The sequence below is a fragment of the Manacus candei genome, unplaced genomic scaffold, assembly GCF_025592945.1.
Source record: "Manacus candei isolate 608988 ecotype Guabito, Panama unplaced genomic scaffold, ASM2559294v1 h1tg000047l, whole genome shotgun sequence".
NCBI lineage: Eukaryota > Metazoa > Chordata > Aves > Passeriformes > Pipridae > Manacus > Manacus candei.
The window spans coordinates 10,741,365-10,756,702 of NW_026138095.1; the positions used below are offsets into that span (position 1 = coordinate 10,741,365).

Sequence of the window (15,338 nt, forward strand, 5' to 3'; positions counted from 1 at the left end):
AACAGTGCTCAGCCCTGGCCAGCAGCCAGAGTCCTTCCTAAATGTTCCCAGAAGGGCTGGCAGGGATTCAGCCCTAACTCCTTACAGGTCCTGCAGACATTCAGCTGGGGGGGGTGAAGGTTGGCCTCTTCTGGGACACTGACAGAGGATTTAAATTGAAATGGGAGGATGGAGAGGAAAGAGTCCTACAGAAAAATGAAATCCCAAACTCCCCCACTGGCTGTGATTCCCATTGTGTTCCCTGCAGCATTGGCTCTGGGAATGGCAGGGATGTGCTGATGACATGGTTACCTCAGGCCTGCTCAACCTGGGGATGGTGGGGGGCTTTACACACCCTAAAATAGCAGCTTTTCTCCCCCCAGGGTGGTTCCATCCCCCCAGCTGAGGCAGCAGAGCTCAGAGTGGCCCCTGGGTGCAGGGACTCTACTGGTGATTCCTCATTTCTTTGCTGCAGGGCTGAAATGAGGGGATTCCTTCACCTCGAAGCTTTGCTCGTTTCTTCTGTGCTGTTCCATCTCCTTTGGGGTGCTTTGCACCGTGCAAACCCATCATTGCTCAGCACCATTCAAACACTGCCCCTCTATGCCTATTTCCACATGATTTTACATTGAAAAATCCCTTGTCTCTCTGCCCTGGGGCCACAGCAGCACCTGAGAGGTTGTTCCAGTAGAAAACAAAAAAGAATATGGTATTTTATTATTTTTAGAATCTGGTTTTGTTTCCACCCTGTGGGTGACTGAATAACAGCGTGCATATAAAATTACAACTGAGAAATAATAAATAAATAAACCAATGACAAAAAGTTGAGCTACTAAAAAGACATTAATTTCAGCCTCTTTAAACCCCAGGGTGTAAATACAGGAGGAGGAAGGAAGTCTTTGTTAAATATTCAGCACCAAGATCGTTCAGCAGGGGTGGGGGAGGTCGCAGCGGCTTTGTCTCCAGAGGACCTTAAATTCCTGGGCCAGATGGGTTCACTAAACCGGTGCCACTGGGCTATGTGGGCTCTCCCCAGTCGGGTTGTGGATGATTAAGTTGAAGGTGTTTGCTGATCTGTGAATACCTGCCCCGGTTACCTGAACCCAGCAGGGTTCATCCTTGAGGAAGAGCAGACCTTCCTACAGTGCCTTCCAGCAAAGTCAAAGACAACCAAGGTTCACATGCAGGATAATTAATAGCCTGTGTGTTTGTTTTACAAACAACCTTTTCAGGTGCTCAGACCAATCTCATCCATCTTAAATAGATGAGGAAAGGCACGAGTCCAATTAAAAACAAAATCAGTGAATCATTTGCAAATCGCCTTTGTCTCCTTCATCCTAAAGCTCTACCAAGCATCACCTCTGTGGTGCTCAGCCCTCCTCTGTCCCTGAGCAGGGAGCAATTATCAAGGAGTGTTTTCCCGTTTTCTCCATCCCCCTGACATGGGCTGCACCCAGGCCAAGGTGGGAAATGGGAATGCTGCCTGTGTGGGAGCAGGGTGATTGCCATGGGAACAAGGAGATGCACATGGGAACAGGGATGCTCATGAGGAGATGCTCGTGAGAGTGAAGACCATATTGGGAGAACCCTGCTTCCATGATGCTCTGCCCTTTCAGTCCCAATGCCACTCTGTAGGAACAGTAGTTTGCATTTTTGGTACCCATTTCTGTGGTACCCAGGAGCTCCAAGCTCTGTGCTGTGGTTCTTCCCATGGCAGAACCCCCATTTTCCACCAACAGAGCTCAAACCAGCGCCATTTGCAGGGTGTGAACAAGCACTGGAGGTATTTTAGAAGTCATCTCATGGCTGAGTTGTCCCTGCTGGGGTTGTAGAGGGCTTTCAGTGCTCTGCTCCAGCCCTTTGCTGATGCTGGGATTGCTCAGGGTGTGTAGGGGAGAGCTGAAGGTTTCCCCACTCAGCCCAAGTAGATGCTTCAGGTCCCCATCTCCCAGCTGGGGACACTTCACCACCCTTCCCATCACCAAAAGACATTCCTAACCCACCTGGAGGAGTTCCTGTGTCACCTGCTCCAGGTGACCCTGCCTTGGCAGGGAGTTTGGACTGGGTGATCTCCAGAGGTCCCTTCCAACCCGAACAACTCTGGGATTCAGTGATCCTTTGGGAGCTGTGGCTTGGGGACAAGGTACACCCAGCCAGCACAGAGCCTGGAGCTCTGGACACTGCCAGCAGGATCCCAGTGCTCAGGGCACAAAGTGGGGAGCACCCTGACCCTGGCAGGGCTTTGGAAGTTCATTTTCCCTTTGGCATCAGGCGAGGTGCTGGCACCCATCTGAGAGTGGAGCTGAGCTCTGCCGTGCTGATGTGCTGTGTGGGCTGTGCCAGGGGTTAACTGCTCCTCACCCTGCTCATCCTCACCGCCTGAGGGAGTGTGGGATCGCTGGGATCGATCCCCCCATCCTCCCTCCCCAGCCCAGGGAAGGGGTTGGCATATGAGTTACAAACTGAACGACCTGCTGATAGCTGAGTATTGGCTCGTTAATTAAACCGGGAGGGTTCAGTCAATCATTAAATTGGATTGAATGAATTGAGTTAGGTGGGGGCTGTGGGCTGACATTCCAGGGCCAGCCTAGCTGCCAAAGGGAATCCCTGTGCAGTGTATCCCTAGGGAGGAACACTGACTGCTTCCCCTTGCAGGAATTTCCCTCGGGAATAATTTATCTTCCATCTGCTGGGTTTCTAGGGGAGAGGGTTTCTCCAGCTGGCAGTAACCAGTGTCTGGATGTTGGTGTCCCTGAGGCCTGACCCTGCTGCTTCCAAGCCAAAGATGAATACCCAAGGAGGACACTGGTAAAGGCCAGTGGGATCCTTTGAATGGAATATGATAAAACACACTGTGTGTGATAAATTGATAATTTATCAGCCCAGCAGCCCAGAATGCCAACTAAATCCTGGACTGCATCAAAAGGAGCATGGCCAGCTGGTAGAAGGAGGTGATTATCCTCCTCTAGTCTGCTCTGTGAGACCCCACCTGGAATACCATCCTGGAAGGTTGTGGAACTATTGGATCAAGTCCAGAGGAGGCCATGAAGTTTGTAAGAGGACTGGAGCACCTCCCCTATGGAGACAGGCTGGGAGAGCTGGGGCTGTTCAGCCTGGAGAGGAGAAGGTGGTGTGGACTCACAGCACCTTCCAGGATCTGAAGGGGCTCCAGGGAAGCTGGAGAGGGGCTGTTCATCAGGAACTGGAGTGACAGGGCAAGGACAAATGGGTCCAAACTGAAAGGGGGGAAATTTAGGTTAGATATTAGGAAGAAATTCTTGGCTGTGAGGGCTGTGAGGCCCTGGCACAGGTTGCCCAGAGAAGCTGTGGCTGCCCCATCCCTGGAAGTGTCCAAGGCCAGGTTGGATGGGGCTTGGAGCAACCTGGGCTAGTGGAAGGTGTCCCTGCCCATGGAGGGGGGGTTGGAGCTGGATGAGCTCTAAGGTTCTTTCCAACCCCTTCCCATTCTATGATTCTGTGCTAACAGGAGCAGACCACCCTCCCCCTTTCAGGCACACATTGTCATGGCCCTGCCCAGAGGGGAACTGCACCAGGACAGAGATCCTTCACACCCCTGAGACCAAGGAGGGCAGTCATACCATGGATGGAAAGGCTGAGCTGCAGCATGAGATGCATCCTACAGCCACTGCATCTGCCACAGCCTCTGCTGGACACAGGACAGTGAGAGCAGCTGGACATGCTCCTCTCTGAGCTGTGCTGAGCTGGGAGTGACCAGGAGCTTGGGGCAGGTCCAGCCTGGATCTTGTCTCCTGTTCCACAGCAGAAGCTGCGTTTTGCACCCTGGAAGGGTGAAAATCTCCAGTCAAAAACCTCAAGGCCAACCTTCCAGGGCAGCAAAGCCACTGATGATCCCCAAAGCAGTGGCTGAACAGTGCTGGAGCTGCTGAGCAGGAGGAGTGGCTCCCTGGCCTGTCAGCTCAGACAAACCCCTGCCCTGCTGTTGGGTCTGCTGATGGTCAGCTGGACCTGCTCCCGCTGGCCCCCAGGGTGAGAGGGAGCTCTCCAAAGCCCAGGGAGGAGCTGTGGTGCCAGGCTGCTCCTGAGCAGGCAGCAGCTATAAAAAGCCCTGCAGTTGCCTTCCAAGCTGGTGATTCAATAACAAAATGCACAAGTAATATTAAAGCTGCCTGCTGTGCCAACTGCTGGCTGTCTGCAGCAATAAAAATGCTGTAAATCAGCCCCAATTAAAGGCTGCAGAGTCGAACAGGAGGCTCCAAGTGAAGCTGGGAAAACCCCCAGTACACCGGGATTGCCTGGGCAAACCCTGCACGCTGTTACTTGCCACTTGCAGGGGACTGGGGCTGGTCAGAGGGTGAAGGGCTGAAACCTGGCCCTGCAAAGGCACACTTTAGAAGTGTGAGAGGGTTCTACAAGGTCAGGAGAGCTGGCAGTACCTGTGCCCCATGTCCAAACATGAGGCAGGGCTCGGGAGTGCTCTTCTGTGGTTTTCTAAGCAGACACAAGCTCTTGTGGTCAGCTCTGAAGAAACTGGAGTTGCTGCTGGCCCTGGAGACTGCTGGCGGTCTGGTGGGACCTGCTGATGCACTTGACAACGTCTGTGGCACCCTGAGGAGTTCACACCTTCTCACAAGGCAGGGAGACCTCCTAAATGTATTATTTACATTAAAAGTGGACCCCAGGCTCCCAAGACACCACAGCAGCCACCAGATCTCCACTCTTGGTGGAAGGTTCTCCCCTGTGGTCTGTGGCTCAGGTCTTGGCTGTTTGCTCCTCACAGATGGTTTTCTTCTCTGTGGAACATCAGGGCATTGCAAGACCCCCCATGGGCAGGTGGGAGGTCGGTGTGTGGGGCTGGGATGTGCAAGGACAGGCTTGGTTGCCACTGAAGGTCTCATCCTGTTCCAGCTGTAGGTGGGCTGGGGGACACCTGGGGCAACCCTGGCCCAAGTGTCCCCTCTTCCCTCAGCATCCCACCCACCCTGGCACGGCCCTGGCATGTCCCCCAGTCCTGGCTCTGCTGTGCCTTTGCTCCTTGTGCAATGGGCACAGCCAGGGCTTCTGCCAAGGGGGGCACTGGATATGCCCTGGTGGGAACTTTTTAGCACTGTTTCCTCTTTGATAATCCTTTAATTGGGTAAAAATTGAATGGTTTTAGTTAAGTCTCCTCCAGAAAGGAGTGATTGGTCTTGAAAGCAGGTTCTGGCCCGAGAGGAAGGATTTGGTCCCTTCAGCCCAGCCAAGGGCCACTGTGGGGTGTGAGAAAAGAGGAGAGCTCAGCTCTCCTGCTCAGGGGCTTTGGTGCCTTTGGTGACCTCTTCCAGGGGAAGCCTCCCCATTTCTGCCCAGCCCCTCCAGCCCAAACCCTGGGCCATGCAGGGGGCTCGTGTTCCTTGGCACCACTTTTGTGTTTGTATGTAACAAATCTGAAAAACCCTGCTGGGATTGCCCAGACAGAAACATGGCACTTATTTCAAATTAGGAACCACTCTGTGAGCCCTGGCAGTGTGGGCAGGGGGACAGGAGATGAACAGAGTTTACAGCCAGGGTAGGAGAGGCGGGTGTTGGACCAGGAATGATGCACCAAACCTGTCTATGGGCCATGAGAGACCAGGCTACAAATACACCCCAAGGCCCAAATGTGAGGAGGGGAGTCTTTGCCCTGGGGAGAGGAATGTGTGACGTGCTCGTCCTGCTGGCATCCACGCACCTAATCCTGCAGTTGTGCTGAGTAAAGGCCAGTTGTGGATGAGACAGAGGTCTCCAGGAATGTGCCCTTTGCAAGTGGCTCCATGGGAAATCCCCACTGTTTTCTTTGTGTCTTTTAAGCCTACAAAATCCTAGTGAGGTTGAATTAGATGATCCTTTGTGGTCCATTCCACCTTGACTTACCCTCTGATCCTAAGATGCCTATTAAACTTCCTTCTATGAAATCTATTGAAATAGAAAAGTTGTGAGAGAAAAGAAAGGGAAAGAGAATTTTTATCAATCATAATGATGAAGATTAGAAGACAAGTTCATTTCCTATACATTAGGATCTCTGAATTCACCCAAAGAAGCCTTTGGGCTTTACAGAAACCATTTATAATAAAAAGACGACCCATCACTTACAGATGTAGCTGCAAGACTGAACTACATGCTTGATCTAATATTTACCATTTACCTACGGTATCAGTTACCAATTCTGATCTCATTTTCAGTTCCAATTTACATTAACTCACATCAGCTCCAGTGAGACTGCTTTCTGCTGCTTGAAGTTACAGCTCCACTGACTGAAGGATGTCTGGCCAGTAAGACCAAGGTAGTTATCTGTCTTGTGCTTTACTGAGATCTATGCTTGGTCTTTCTTCTGGCCTTCCTGCTGTAGGAAGTGCTTTCTGCAGTGCCAACTGGTGTAACTGGGGTGAGAATCCATCCCAGTGAATTGCAAGCTCCCAGTTAGACAGAGGTAAGAGGGCAGCTCCCCAAACCTGCCGCATGTGGTTTTCCCGGGGACTGTTTCTGATCCCAGGGTGTGGCGAGCGGGGTGGGAGGACAGATCTCACAGACAAGCTCCTGCTTCCAGGGGAAAAGGGAGGTTCAGGTTCCTGGCTGGTTTTAGGCAGAGACTGGTGAATGAGCCCTCCTTTTCCTTAAGGGAAGAGATACTCATGCCAAAGAGGTTTGGTTGCGAAAATCCTGCTCTGCCTTCCCAGTCTCTGCTCCTTCCCAGCGTGGTGGGTGGAGGAAAGGGGAAGGAAGGGAGACAGCAAGGAGCAGGTGAGCACAGGTGCCCTGTGCATGTCCAAGTCTTGCTCCTGCATGGTTGCAGCGTGATCCAAGGTGGATCTCATCCTGGGTCCTTCACTTCAGCCTTTCCTGATCGAAGAGGCTCGAGATGCTCCGTGAAGTGTCTTGGTTTCCAGCATGACCTATGAAGAAATGTCTGCATGGAGGTGTGCTCAGAGGGAGTGCAAATCTGTCACTCTGCTGCTGCTCAGGCCTTGACTCACCCACTGCAGAGGTGGCTATTTCTGCTGATCTGACATCAGGTTCACTGCAGCCTGGCCAAACAACTTTTGTGCAACCCCCTTCCGAGAGGAAGGAGCAGACTTTCCATTCCTGATTTAGTGAACTTTTTAAACTACCCAGGACTGAAATATATGCTGGGTGAGACAATGAAGCTCATGTTTGGTGCTGATCCCTGCATGGTGCCCTGGAGAACACCTCCTGTTTTGGAATGTTTCCTATTGACACATGAGATAAAATAACCAGTTTGGCCCTGGAGGACAGTCTGCTGCAAGAAATAAATGTAACCTCATCTTACTGTCATTTAGTACAGCTTGGAAAGCTTTGAAACACAAGCATTAAATATGAGGCTTGAATTTCCAATTCCTTTCAAGCTTCTCACATAGAAATGTTTATTATAAAGTAATTTTCTTGTGGAATAATTTATCTTTTATTCCTGCACTTCTCTGTTTTGATCCCACGCAACAAAGCAGGCAGCTTGTACGTGAGCAGTTCAACCTTTTCCTCCACCTTCCTTCGGAGGGGTCACAGCACACTGTACAAACGTGACCTCATCTCTGCCTTGGTAAATGGGCACAGCCAAGTCTCTTCCCTCTGCAGGGTGAGCGAGGGCAGGGGAGGTGCCACGACTACCCAAAGTCACAGCAGGTCAGGATTTGAACTGGAAACTGAATCCACATGGATTTTATGTGTCCCCTTGTCACCACTTATTTAATTCTAAACCCTGGCTCAGAATTGTTCAAGACTTGAAGTTTTGAAGAACAAATGTGACCCAGGAAGATGCTCTGCAGTGACATGGGGCTGCTGGGGGAGGCCAGACCCGGGTCTGTAACTCTTGGAGATGCCCCCAAAAGCTGCTGCAGACAGAAAGCAGGGCAGGGAGGCACCAGTCTCTGTAGGAAGCAAAAGTGCCAAATAATCAAGGAACGGGGGTTGTTGTGCTTACTTGTGGATTCTGGTAGGGACATGGGACAGAACAAACAGCTGTGGGGTTCAGGGTTGTGCTTTCTCCTTGCAGAAGTTCATCCTGCCCAGTGCTGTCCCAGGCAGGCTGGGGATGGAGGTGCACATCATCCATTATGGAAATGAGCTTTCCAGTACATGTCATCAGTAGTAAGACCTCTAAATTAGAAATTAATGGAGCATTTTTTGCCTAAATCCTCTATGTTGTTTTAAAAATTCCAAGTGCTGCTTTAGCTTTCAGTGGTTCTTATTTACCTGCCTGGTTCTAGCTCTGGAAACACCCACAGGACAGGCTTTGTCTTAAGCACACAATAGGAATGGTTTTATGAGCCTCTTGTGTAAAGGTATGGAAACAATTTTAGGATTAGGGACCAGCTGAGTTTCTATTTCAAATAAAAACCCTACGAGAAAAATTTTTGCTCTTTCCAGTCTCTGCTCTTTCCAGTCTCCGGGGTAAGACTGAAATATCATCTTTCCCTCCACGGGTTAAAGACATTTAGTGGATTTGGGGAATTCCTTCCTAACACCAGCCTGGATAAAAATAATAGTGTGACAAAATAACCCAGTGCTATAACCCCTACACGCTCCATGTGGCATCTACAGGATCCCCAAAGATTTTCCGTGCAAATAATTTCCTACAAGAAACTAAGCTCTTCAAACAGCTTGTGTCTAATGTTTTCTGGGTGATGTTTCTATTCCTCTTTAAAAAGTTGCTGTATGCCTAAAAATGGAAGTTTTCTGAGTGAAGCTGGAAGCAGTGTCGTGTGGAGGTGTTGAGGTGTGGATGCTGCACCATCTTTGGCCTCCTCAAGAGGTGACCATAACTGGTGATGATGGTTCTCCTTGTGTCCATGTCTTTCCAAAGGGAGCAAAACACCCATCAGGCTTCTCTGTTGCAGTCTTGGTGCTGCTGAGGTGCTGGTATTGCTCTGGCTGAGTATCTCCTCTCCTGGAGACCCGATGGCTGAGCAAGGAAAAATTGTGAATCCTGGGAAATGTGGCATGCTGGATGTATTTAGGTAACCCAAAGTGCACAGGGTGCTGGTCTGGCTCTGCTGCCTGTGGCTGCTCGGGGCAGTGGCCACAGGAGTGGCACAGTCCTTGCACAGCGAAACACAGGGGAGGAACCAGTTCAGCCTTTGGGCTTTCATCTGCCTGCGAGTCAACACCCTGATTTTTAGGAGAAACAGGATGTACGAGCCCTCCCACTGAAATGGTAATTAAGAGGGAGCCTTCCCCAGAAATGCGAGTGCCAGGAGCTGCTCCTGAACTGATTTGTGTGCAGGATGAGCAGAGATGACCCAGTGATTCCCAGCTCTCTGCCAGGAGCCTGCCTGACTCCCCACGGTTTGTCTCCTTTTGAACCGAGCAACCCGTCCAAAAATGCCAAGTTGCATTGGAATGGCAGGAACTGCTTTGAAACACCTGTTTGTGCGGGTAATCCATATAAAGCCCTGCTTCCTAAGCACAGGAAAAATGGGACATATCCTTACTCCCGTCCCCAGCCCTTTCCAGGATTTCCCACTCTGTTTGCCCCAGGACAGGTCTGATGCTCCCTCCTGCCACTTCCCTCTGCTCCTCACCCCGCTCCCAGTCAGACGGATCTCACACAAGTTCCTTCCACCAAAACAGCTCTGATTCCCGAGCCACCCATATGCGTTCGGTCCGGGCAGGAAAAGGCAGCGCCGGCAGCTGGGAATCCTCCAGCTCTGGAACAGGAACCCCCGAGCTCTGGAACGGGAACTCCCGAGCGCCGGGATGGGAATCCTCGAGTTCTGGGATGGGAACACCTGAGCTCCGGGATGGGAATCCTCTGGCCCTGGAAGGGGAACCCCCGAGCTCTCGGTGGCCGTGGATGCGGGGAGAGGCTGTGCCCGATCCCGGCAGGCTGAACGCTCCACGTGTGGTCCCCGGGAAGCTCAGACAGAAAGGAACCACAGGAAAGGCTTTGGAAAGGGCCAGGCGAGGCCATCGCGTTGCTCAAGGCTCCATCCCAATCTCCCCCCCTGCAGCAGTGCTGGAGCTCGCGGTCCAGCAGCCCCCGAGAGACCCCCGAAACCCACCCGGCACCAGCGAGCCCGAGAGACCCTCAGCGGGGCAGCAAATGGCCCTTTTAGCGCTGCTGCACCTCCTGCCACCCCACCCGACCCAGAGAAGGTGCCGGGCAAAGGGGCGAGAGCCCGAAAACCCTCAGGGTGATGTGTGAGGTGAGGAAAAGCAGTGGCTGTGCCGGGCGGGCCGGGGCTGGAGGGGCTGCACGGGGACACTCGGGCGGGACCCCGCGTGTGTGTGACCGTGCGGGGAGTGAGGCGGGAGCGCTCCCGGGGGCTGCGAGCGAGGGGGGGCCGGACCGGGAGCGGCTCTGTCCGAGGGGGAGGGGGGGGCAGGCGCGCTCCCGCCGCCCCGCGCCGCAGCGCCGGGCACGCGCCCCCCGCACCGCCCGTGCTGCAGCGGGGGGCGGGGCCCGCGCCATGACGGACGCGGGAGGCGCCCAATGAGCGCGGGGCTGCGGGGTGACGGCGACCAATGGAAGCCGAGCGGGGGCGGGGCGAGGCGCGGTGGGGGCGGGCCCCGCGGCGCGGCGTGCGGAGGTTGCTATGGCTGTGGCCGCAGAGCGGCCGCGCCGCGGACCAATGGGAACGCGCGAGGAGGCTGACGGGCGGGCGCCCGGGCCAATGGGTGCGCGGCGCGCGGCGCGGGGGGCGGGGTCGGCGCGCAGGGGCGGCGGGGCCGGCGCGGCGCTAAAGGAGCGCGGCGGGCGCGGGGCGGAGCGGGCGCGGCGGAGCCGGCGGGAGGGCGGCGGGAGGGCGGGCGGCGGCCGGCGCTGCACAGGTGAGGCGGCGGGGCCGGCCGGGGGCACCGCGGCGCTGCGAACCGGGGGGGAGCGCTCGGAGGGGCCGGCCCGCGGCGGGGGTGTGGCGGGGGCGGCGGGCCCGCCACACAAAGACCCCCTTGTCGGGCCGCCCGCCCGCGCCGCCCGGCGCTGCCGCCGAGGGGAGGGGGCGGTTTGCGGCCATTTTCTGCCTTCGCCGCGGGCGCGGGGCGGGGGGCGCGGGGATGCGGCCCCGCCGGGCCCCGCCGGGCCGAGCCCGCCGCCGCCTCTTTGTCCTTCGGGCCCGGCGAGGGGCAGCGCGGCCGCGGCCCCCGCGCGGCTCCTCGGGCCGGCCCTGCCCCGGGGCTGCCTCGGCCCCGGCGTGTCTTCCCTCCCCCCCGCTTTGCGTCGGGGGCTTTTTTTGGGTGTTTTCCCCCTTTATTCGCACGTCGGCTGCGGGGAGTGCTGGATTCCTGCATGAGAAATGCGCTCATTTGTGTGTTTCATTTGAATGCCATTGTTAGCGGGGGAGCCCTGGGCAGGGTGAGCTGGGGCTCGCTCGCCTTCTGCAGAGGGGCTTTTGTGGTGGGCTTGGTGGGGTTGGAAGCCCGGGGGCGAGAATGACCCTGGAGCCGCCTGTGGTGCCCCGATGTTTGGGTCTGTCCCTCGGGGACTGGGGTAAAGCCAGTTCCACCGTCCATACGTGACCGGCGTGTGCAGTTATATATGAACGCATTCGTTTCACTCCTCAGCCTTTAATTCCGCGGGGGGAACGGTAATGATTGATTTTGTCGCGTTAGCTTTATTTGACCTTCAGGTTTCGCTGCCTCTCGGTGTGTGAGAACCGAGCCTGAGCTTACCTTGGATGCCTTTGGCTGTGTCACACCTGGAGCGCTCGGGACCGGCTCGGAGGTGCATTGGCACACGAGGGTGGCACCGGCGTTTCCAGGGCTTTGTTGGAACTTGGGCTGTGCTCTGGCACAGTCGCCTTTCTCGTTCGGGGTTGGAGGCTCAGCTGTTAAATCTATGGGCTTCTTGAGCCAGGTGTAGCCTTCCTTGACCAATATCTTTATTTTCATGGTGGAGGAGTCCAACTATTACTGAACGTGTCCCCTCAACGATTCCTTCTTTCTTCATGAGAATTTTCTCTCAGAGGCTCTTCTGAAATACTTTTAATGTTGAGTCATCCTATCTTGATTTGAATTAAGCTGTCTGTGGTAACCGGGCTGCTCCTCACACCTCGGAAGGGTTGGGTGACTTCACGCTTGCTTTACGTCCAAGTTGGACAGTGTAAGAAATCTCTCTGCCGTGGATGGAGACACAATTATCCTATTTAATTACATGCTCTGCCAAGGAGGGTTGGGTTGCCAGAGCACGTGCCGTGGTAGGAAAGGTGACAAATGCAGTTTGGTAAACCTCTCTGGTTTTCTTCCCAAGTTGACCTTTAGGTTACCTGGTGGAAAAAGCTGATGTAACATTCTTCAGCAGAAGAGATGTCGCGTGTGTGTGACAAACCAAGATATTTAACGTGTTACCAACCAAGATGTTTGATAGCCTGAGTATGAGGGGTCAGGCTTGACCTTTCTGCTCCTCAGGGAGTTCCAGATGAACCCTCCAGCTCCAAGAATCCTGGCTGTGACAGCAGAGCCCAGGGAAGGGGCAGGGCCCTCTCTTGGATAGAGGCAGGTAAAATGAGTGTACAGGGGCTCTTGTCAGTCAGCAGTTTTTCTTTCCCCTTCAAATTACCCGTGGAGCTGTTGGAAAATCCAGCATCAGCCCTTGCAGTGTCTTGAGCCTCGAGGTAAACTTGAGATCTGGAGACATTTTTTTTGGAATATGGTGATGTCAGCGCTCAGGACTGAGAACAGGAGCAGGCTGTGGAAATGCAGAGTCTCGTGTTTTTCAGGAAGAATATGATCAAGGTTTAGCTGCCTTAATGTCTTGCAGAAACTCCATGTGTCCTAAGTTCTTGTCTGTAGTTGAGAATCCACATTTTAAAACACGTTCTGGTTTCTGCAGCCAGCCACCCAGGGAGCAGATTTATGGTTTTGTATCTATCTCTGTATTTTTTTTTTCACTGTTCCGTTGCAGCTGTTAGAATTCTTACTAACAAAATTCTGCTCAATTTGCTCTTCTTCCTTATCTCAGTCCAGGACACAGGGCTGTGATTTTCCTGCTTGCAGCTCTCACACGTGCTGCAGTGTCTCACCCTGGCTGGTGCACACTTAGAACCAGTTCATACTGGCTTTCCTGCACTGGGTTTGGAGGATACTTTTGTCTGGCAGTTGTTTTGTGCAGGGCTGCTGTGTGAACAGGGGCTTCTCCAGACTCTGGGAGAGAGAACTGATGCTGCTTCTTCCAGGGCAGATGCAGATATTGGTGATGGATCGTTTGACTGCTGTGGCACTGCGTGGGTCAGAGCCTTGTTTGTAACCTGCTCTTTGCTTTTCCCTCTCCAATCACAGGGTAACTGAGAGAGGGCACCTTCGCTTCCCACCATGGCACAGAGGTTGGGACAGGAGGATCCAGAGAGGTACCTCTTCGTGGATAGGGCTGTGATCTACAACCCTGCCACCCAGGCTGACTGGACTGCCAAAAAGTTGGTGTGGATCCCCTCGGAGCGCCACGGCTTCGAGGCAGCCAGCATCAAGGAGGAGAAGGGGGATGAGGTGCTGGTGGAACTGGCAGAGAATGGGAAGAAAGCACTAGTCAATAAAGATGATGTTCAGAAGATGAATCCTCCCAAGTTCTCTAAAGTGGAAGACATGGCAGAATTAACCTGTTTAAATGAAGCCTCTGTATTGCACAATTTAAAGGATCGCTATTACTCTGGGCTCATCTATGTAAGTACTAATTATTAGTGTCATTCTGGGTGCTAATTCAGCTGAACTGTCCTGGTTCCCATCCCTTTACTGTGTGAAACAGAGGGAATGGGTCACATCTGTGGTTTGACAGCCTAAATACTTGTGTCCCTGCCATTTACATTAGTCCAAAGCCTTTTTCCATGCTGTGTGCAGGTCAAGAACTCTGTCATAAAACAAATGATATAATTCTGTGAGTGTCTTCTAGCAACAGGATGTGAAATGGCAGCTCCAGGGGCTCTGCTTGTGCTGCTCCTTGGAGCACTTGTCTCACGTGCTGAGCTGACCCAGTGAGCAGGTTGGTGTGAGCTGAGGGAGATGACAAACCCCCACTTTGCTGAACTGCTGTGTTTAGTTGCTCCTGTGAATGAGCACATGTCGTGTTTTAACTTGCTGCATATTAAAAGTGGCAATAAGAGGCCCTGCTGTTACTTAAAAGCTGAAGTTGGAGAGTGCCGGGAGTGCAAAATGTCTTTTTGGAACTGAATATCAACATAGTGGCCAGGAAAGAATGTGTTGGAGTGCTTAAAATAAACCAATAAGATAAAGCTTTTTTTTCCCAGTGGTTTTGAAGCACTAATTGAACATCTGGTTTATCACCATCTTGCCCTAGAGTTGGGAATCAGAGCACTGTTGGTGCTGTCTGACCCTGCTCCTCCCTTGGACACTGTCCCAGGTCTTTCCTGTACAGTTCAGAGCAGCTCCTGGTCTCTTGGCAAACTGATGGCACAGTGATTTGTTGGGTCAGGGAGTCATGAAAATCTACAAGAAGACTTTCTGTCCTAAAAGAAACTGGAACATCTCCTTAAATGCTTGGTTCACTTTAAAAACACTTGTCCTGATGCTTAAATTCATTTTGTTTAGTCCTGCAAGTTGGCTCATTTTTCCCTTCCATCAAGGTATTAATGGAGGTATCATTTAATTTTTTGCTTGGTAGTTTGGACTTAACTAAAAATTATATACAACTTCAAAATCCTTTGTTTTATATTTGTTCTTCTTTGTCAGCTCCCTCTGTGGGTTTATGGTTTTTGCCCTTCCAAGGCCTTAAACCAAAGTGTTTACAGCAGAGCTCAGTGAAAAATACTTCTGGAATGATTTCTGCATTAGGAAACTAATTGGATAATAAGTAGGGACTGGATTGAAAACTAAAAGTAAACAAGGTTGATAGGTCAAAAGTTTTCAGTCTGTGTATCAATGCTAATGATGGCTGTTATGAAATTCATTACAGCTCTTATAACCCTATTTCATTGTGAAGGTTAAAAGCTGAAGGCCTTAAATGTCACAGCAAACTCTAGTCCAAGGACTGCACAGAGTAAACACAGCCAGAAATGGCTCTGGAGGATGTGTGAGAACCTGTCACTGTACACACACAGAGGGGATCCAGGGCTGTGTTACTCTGGGTGGCTGACAAACCTCCCTTTCTGAAGGACTGGCTGATCACATAGGTGGAATTTGTGGTACTCTGCAGGTGATATACCTTTTTTTTTTTTCTTCCCCACCACTTCCCCACCACTTCCCCACCACTTCCCCACCACTTCCCCACCACTTCCCCACCACTTCCCCACCACTTCCCCACCACTTCCCCACCACTTCCCCACCACTTCCCCACCACTTCCCCACCACTTCCCCACCACTTCCCCACCACTTCCCCACCACTTCCCCACCACTTCCCCACCACTTCCCCACCACTTCCCCACCACTTCCCCACCACTTCCCCACCACTTCCCCACCACTTC

At 52.8% G+C, this 15,338-nt stretch overlaps 1 protein-coding gene across 3 annotated transcripts in view; it reads left to right on the forward strand.

Moving 5' to 3' along the window:
- Positions 1 to 10,699: 10,699 nt before the first annotated feature.
- MYH10 (myosin heavy chain 10) overlaps positions 10,700 to 15,338 on the forward strand; it is a 102,079-nt gene continuing 97,440 nt past the window's right edge. Inside the window, exons 1-2 of one of the 3 annotated variants that reach the window (XM_051797457.1) lie at positions 10,700 to 10,761; positions 13,207 to 13,584. In XM_051797457.1, the coding sequence (XP_051653417.1) occupies positions 13,240 to 13,584 (345 nt within the window). In that variant the 5' untranslated portion in view covers positions 10,700 to 10,761; positions 13,207 to 13,239. Of the gene's footprint in view, positions 10,762 to 13,063; positions 13,585 to 15,338 lie in introns of those variants that run through there. The other 2 variants (XM_051797456.1, XM_051797458.1) reach the window with 2 other exon arrangements.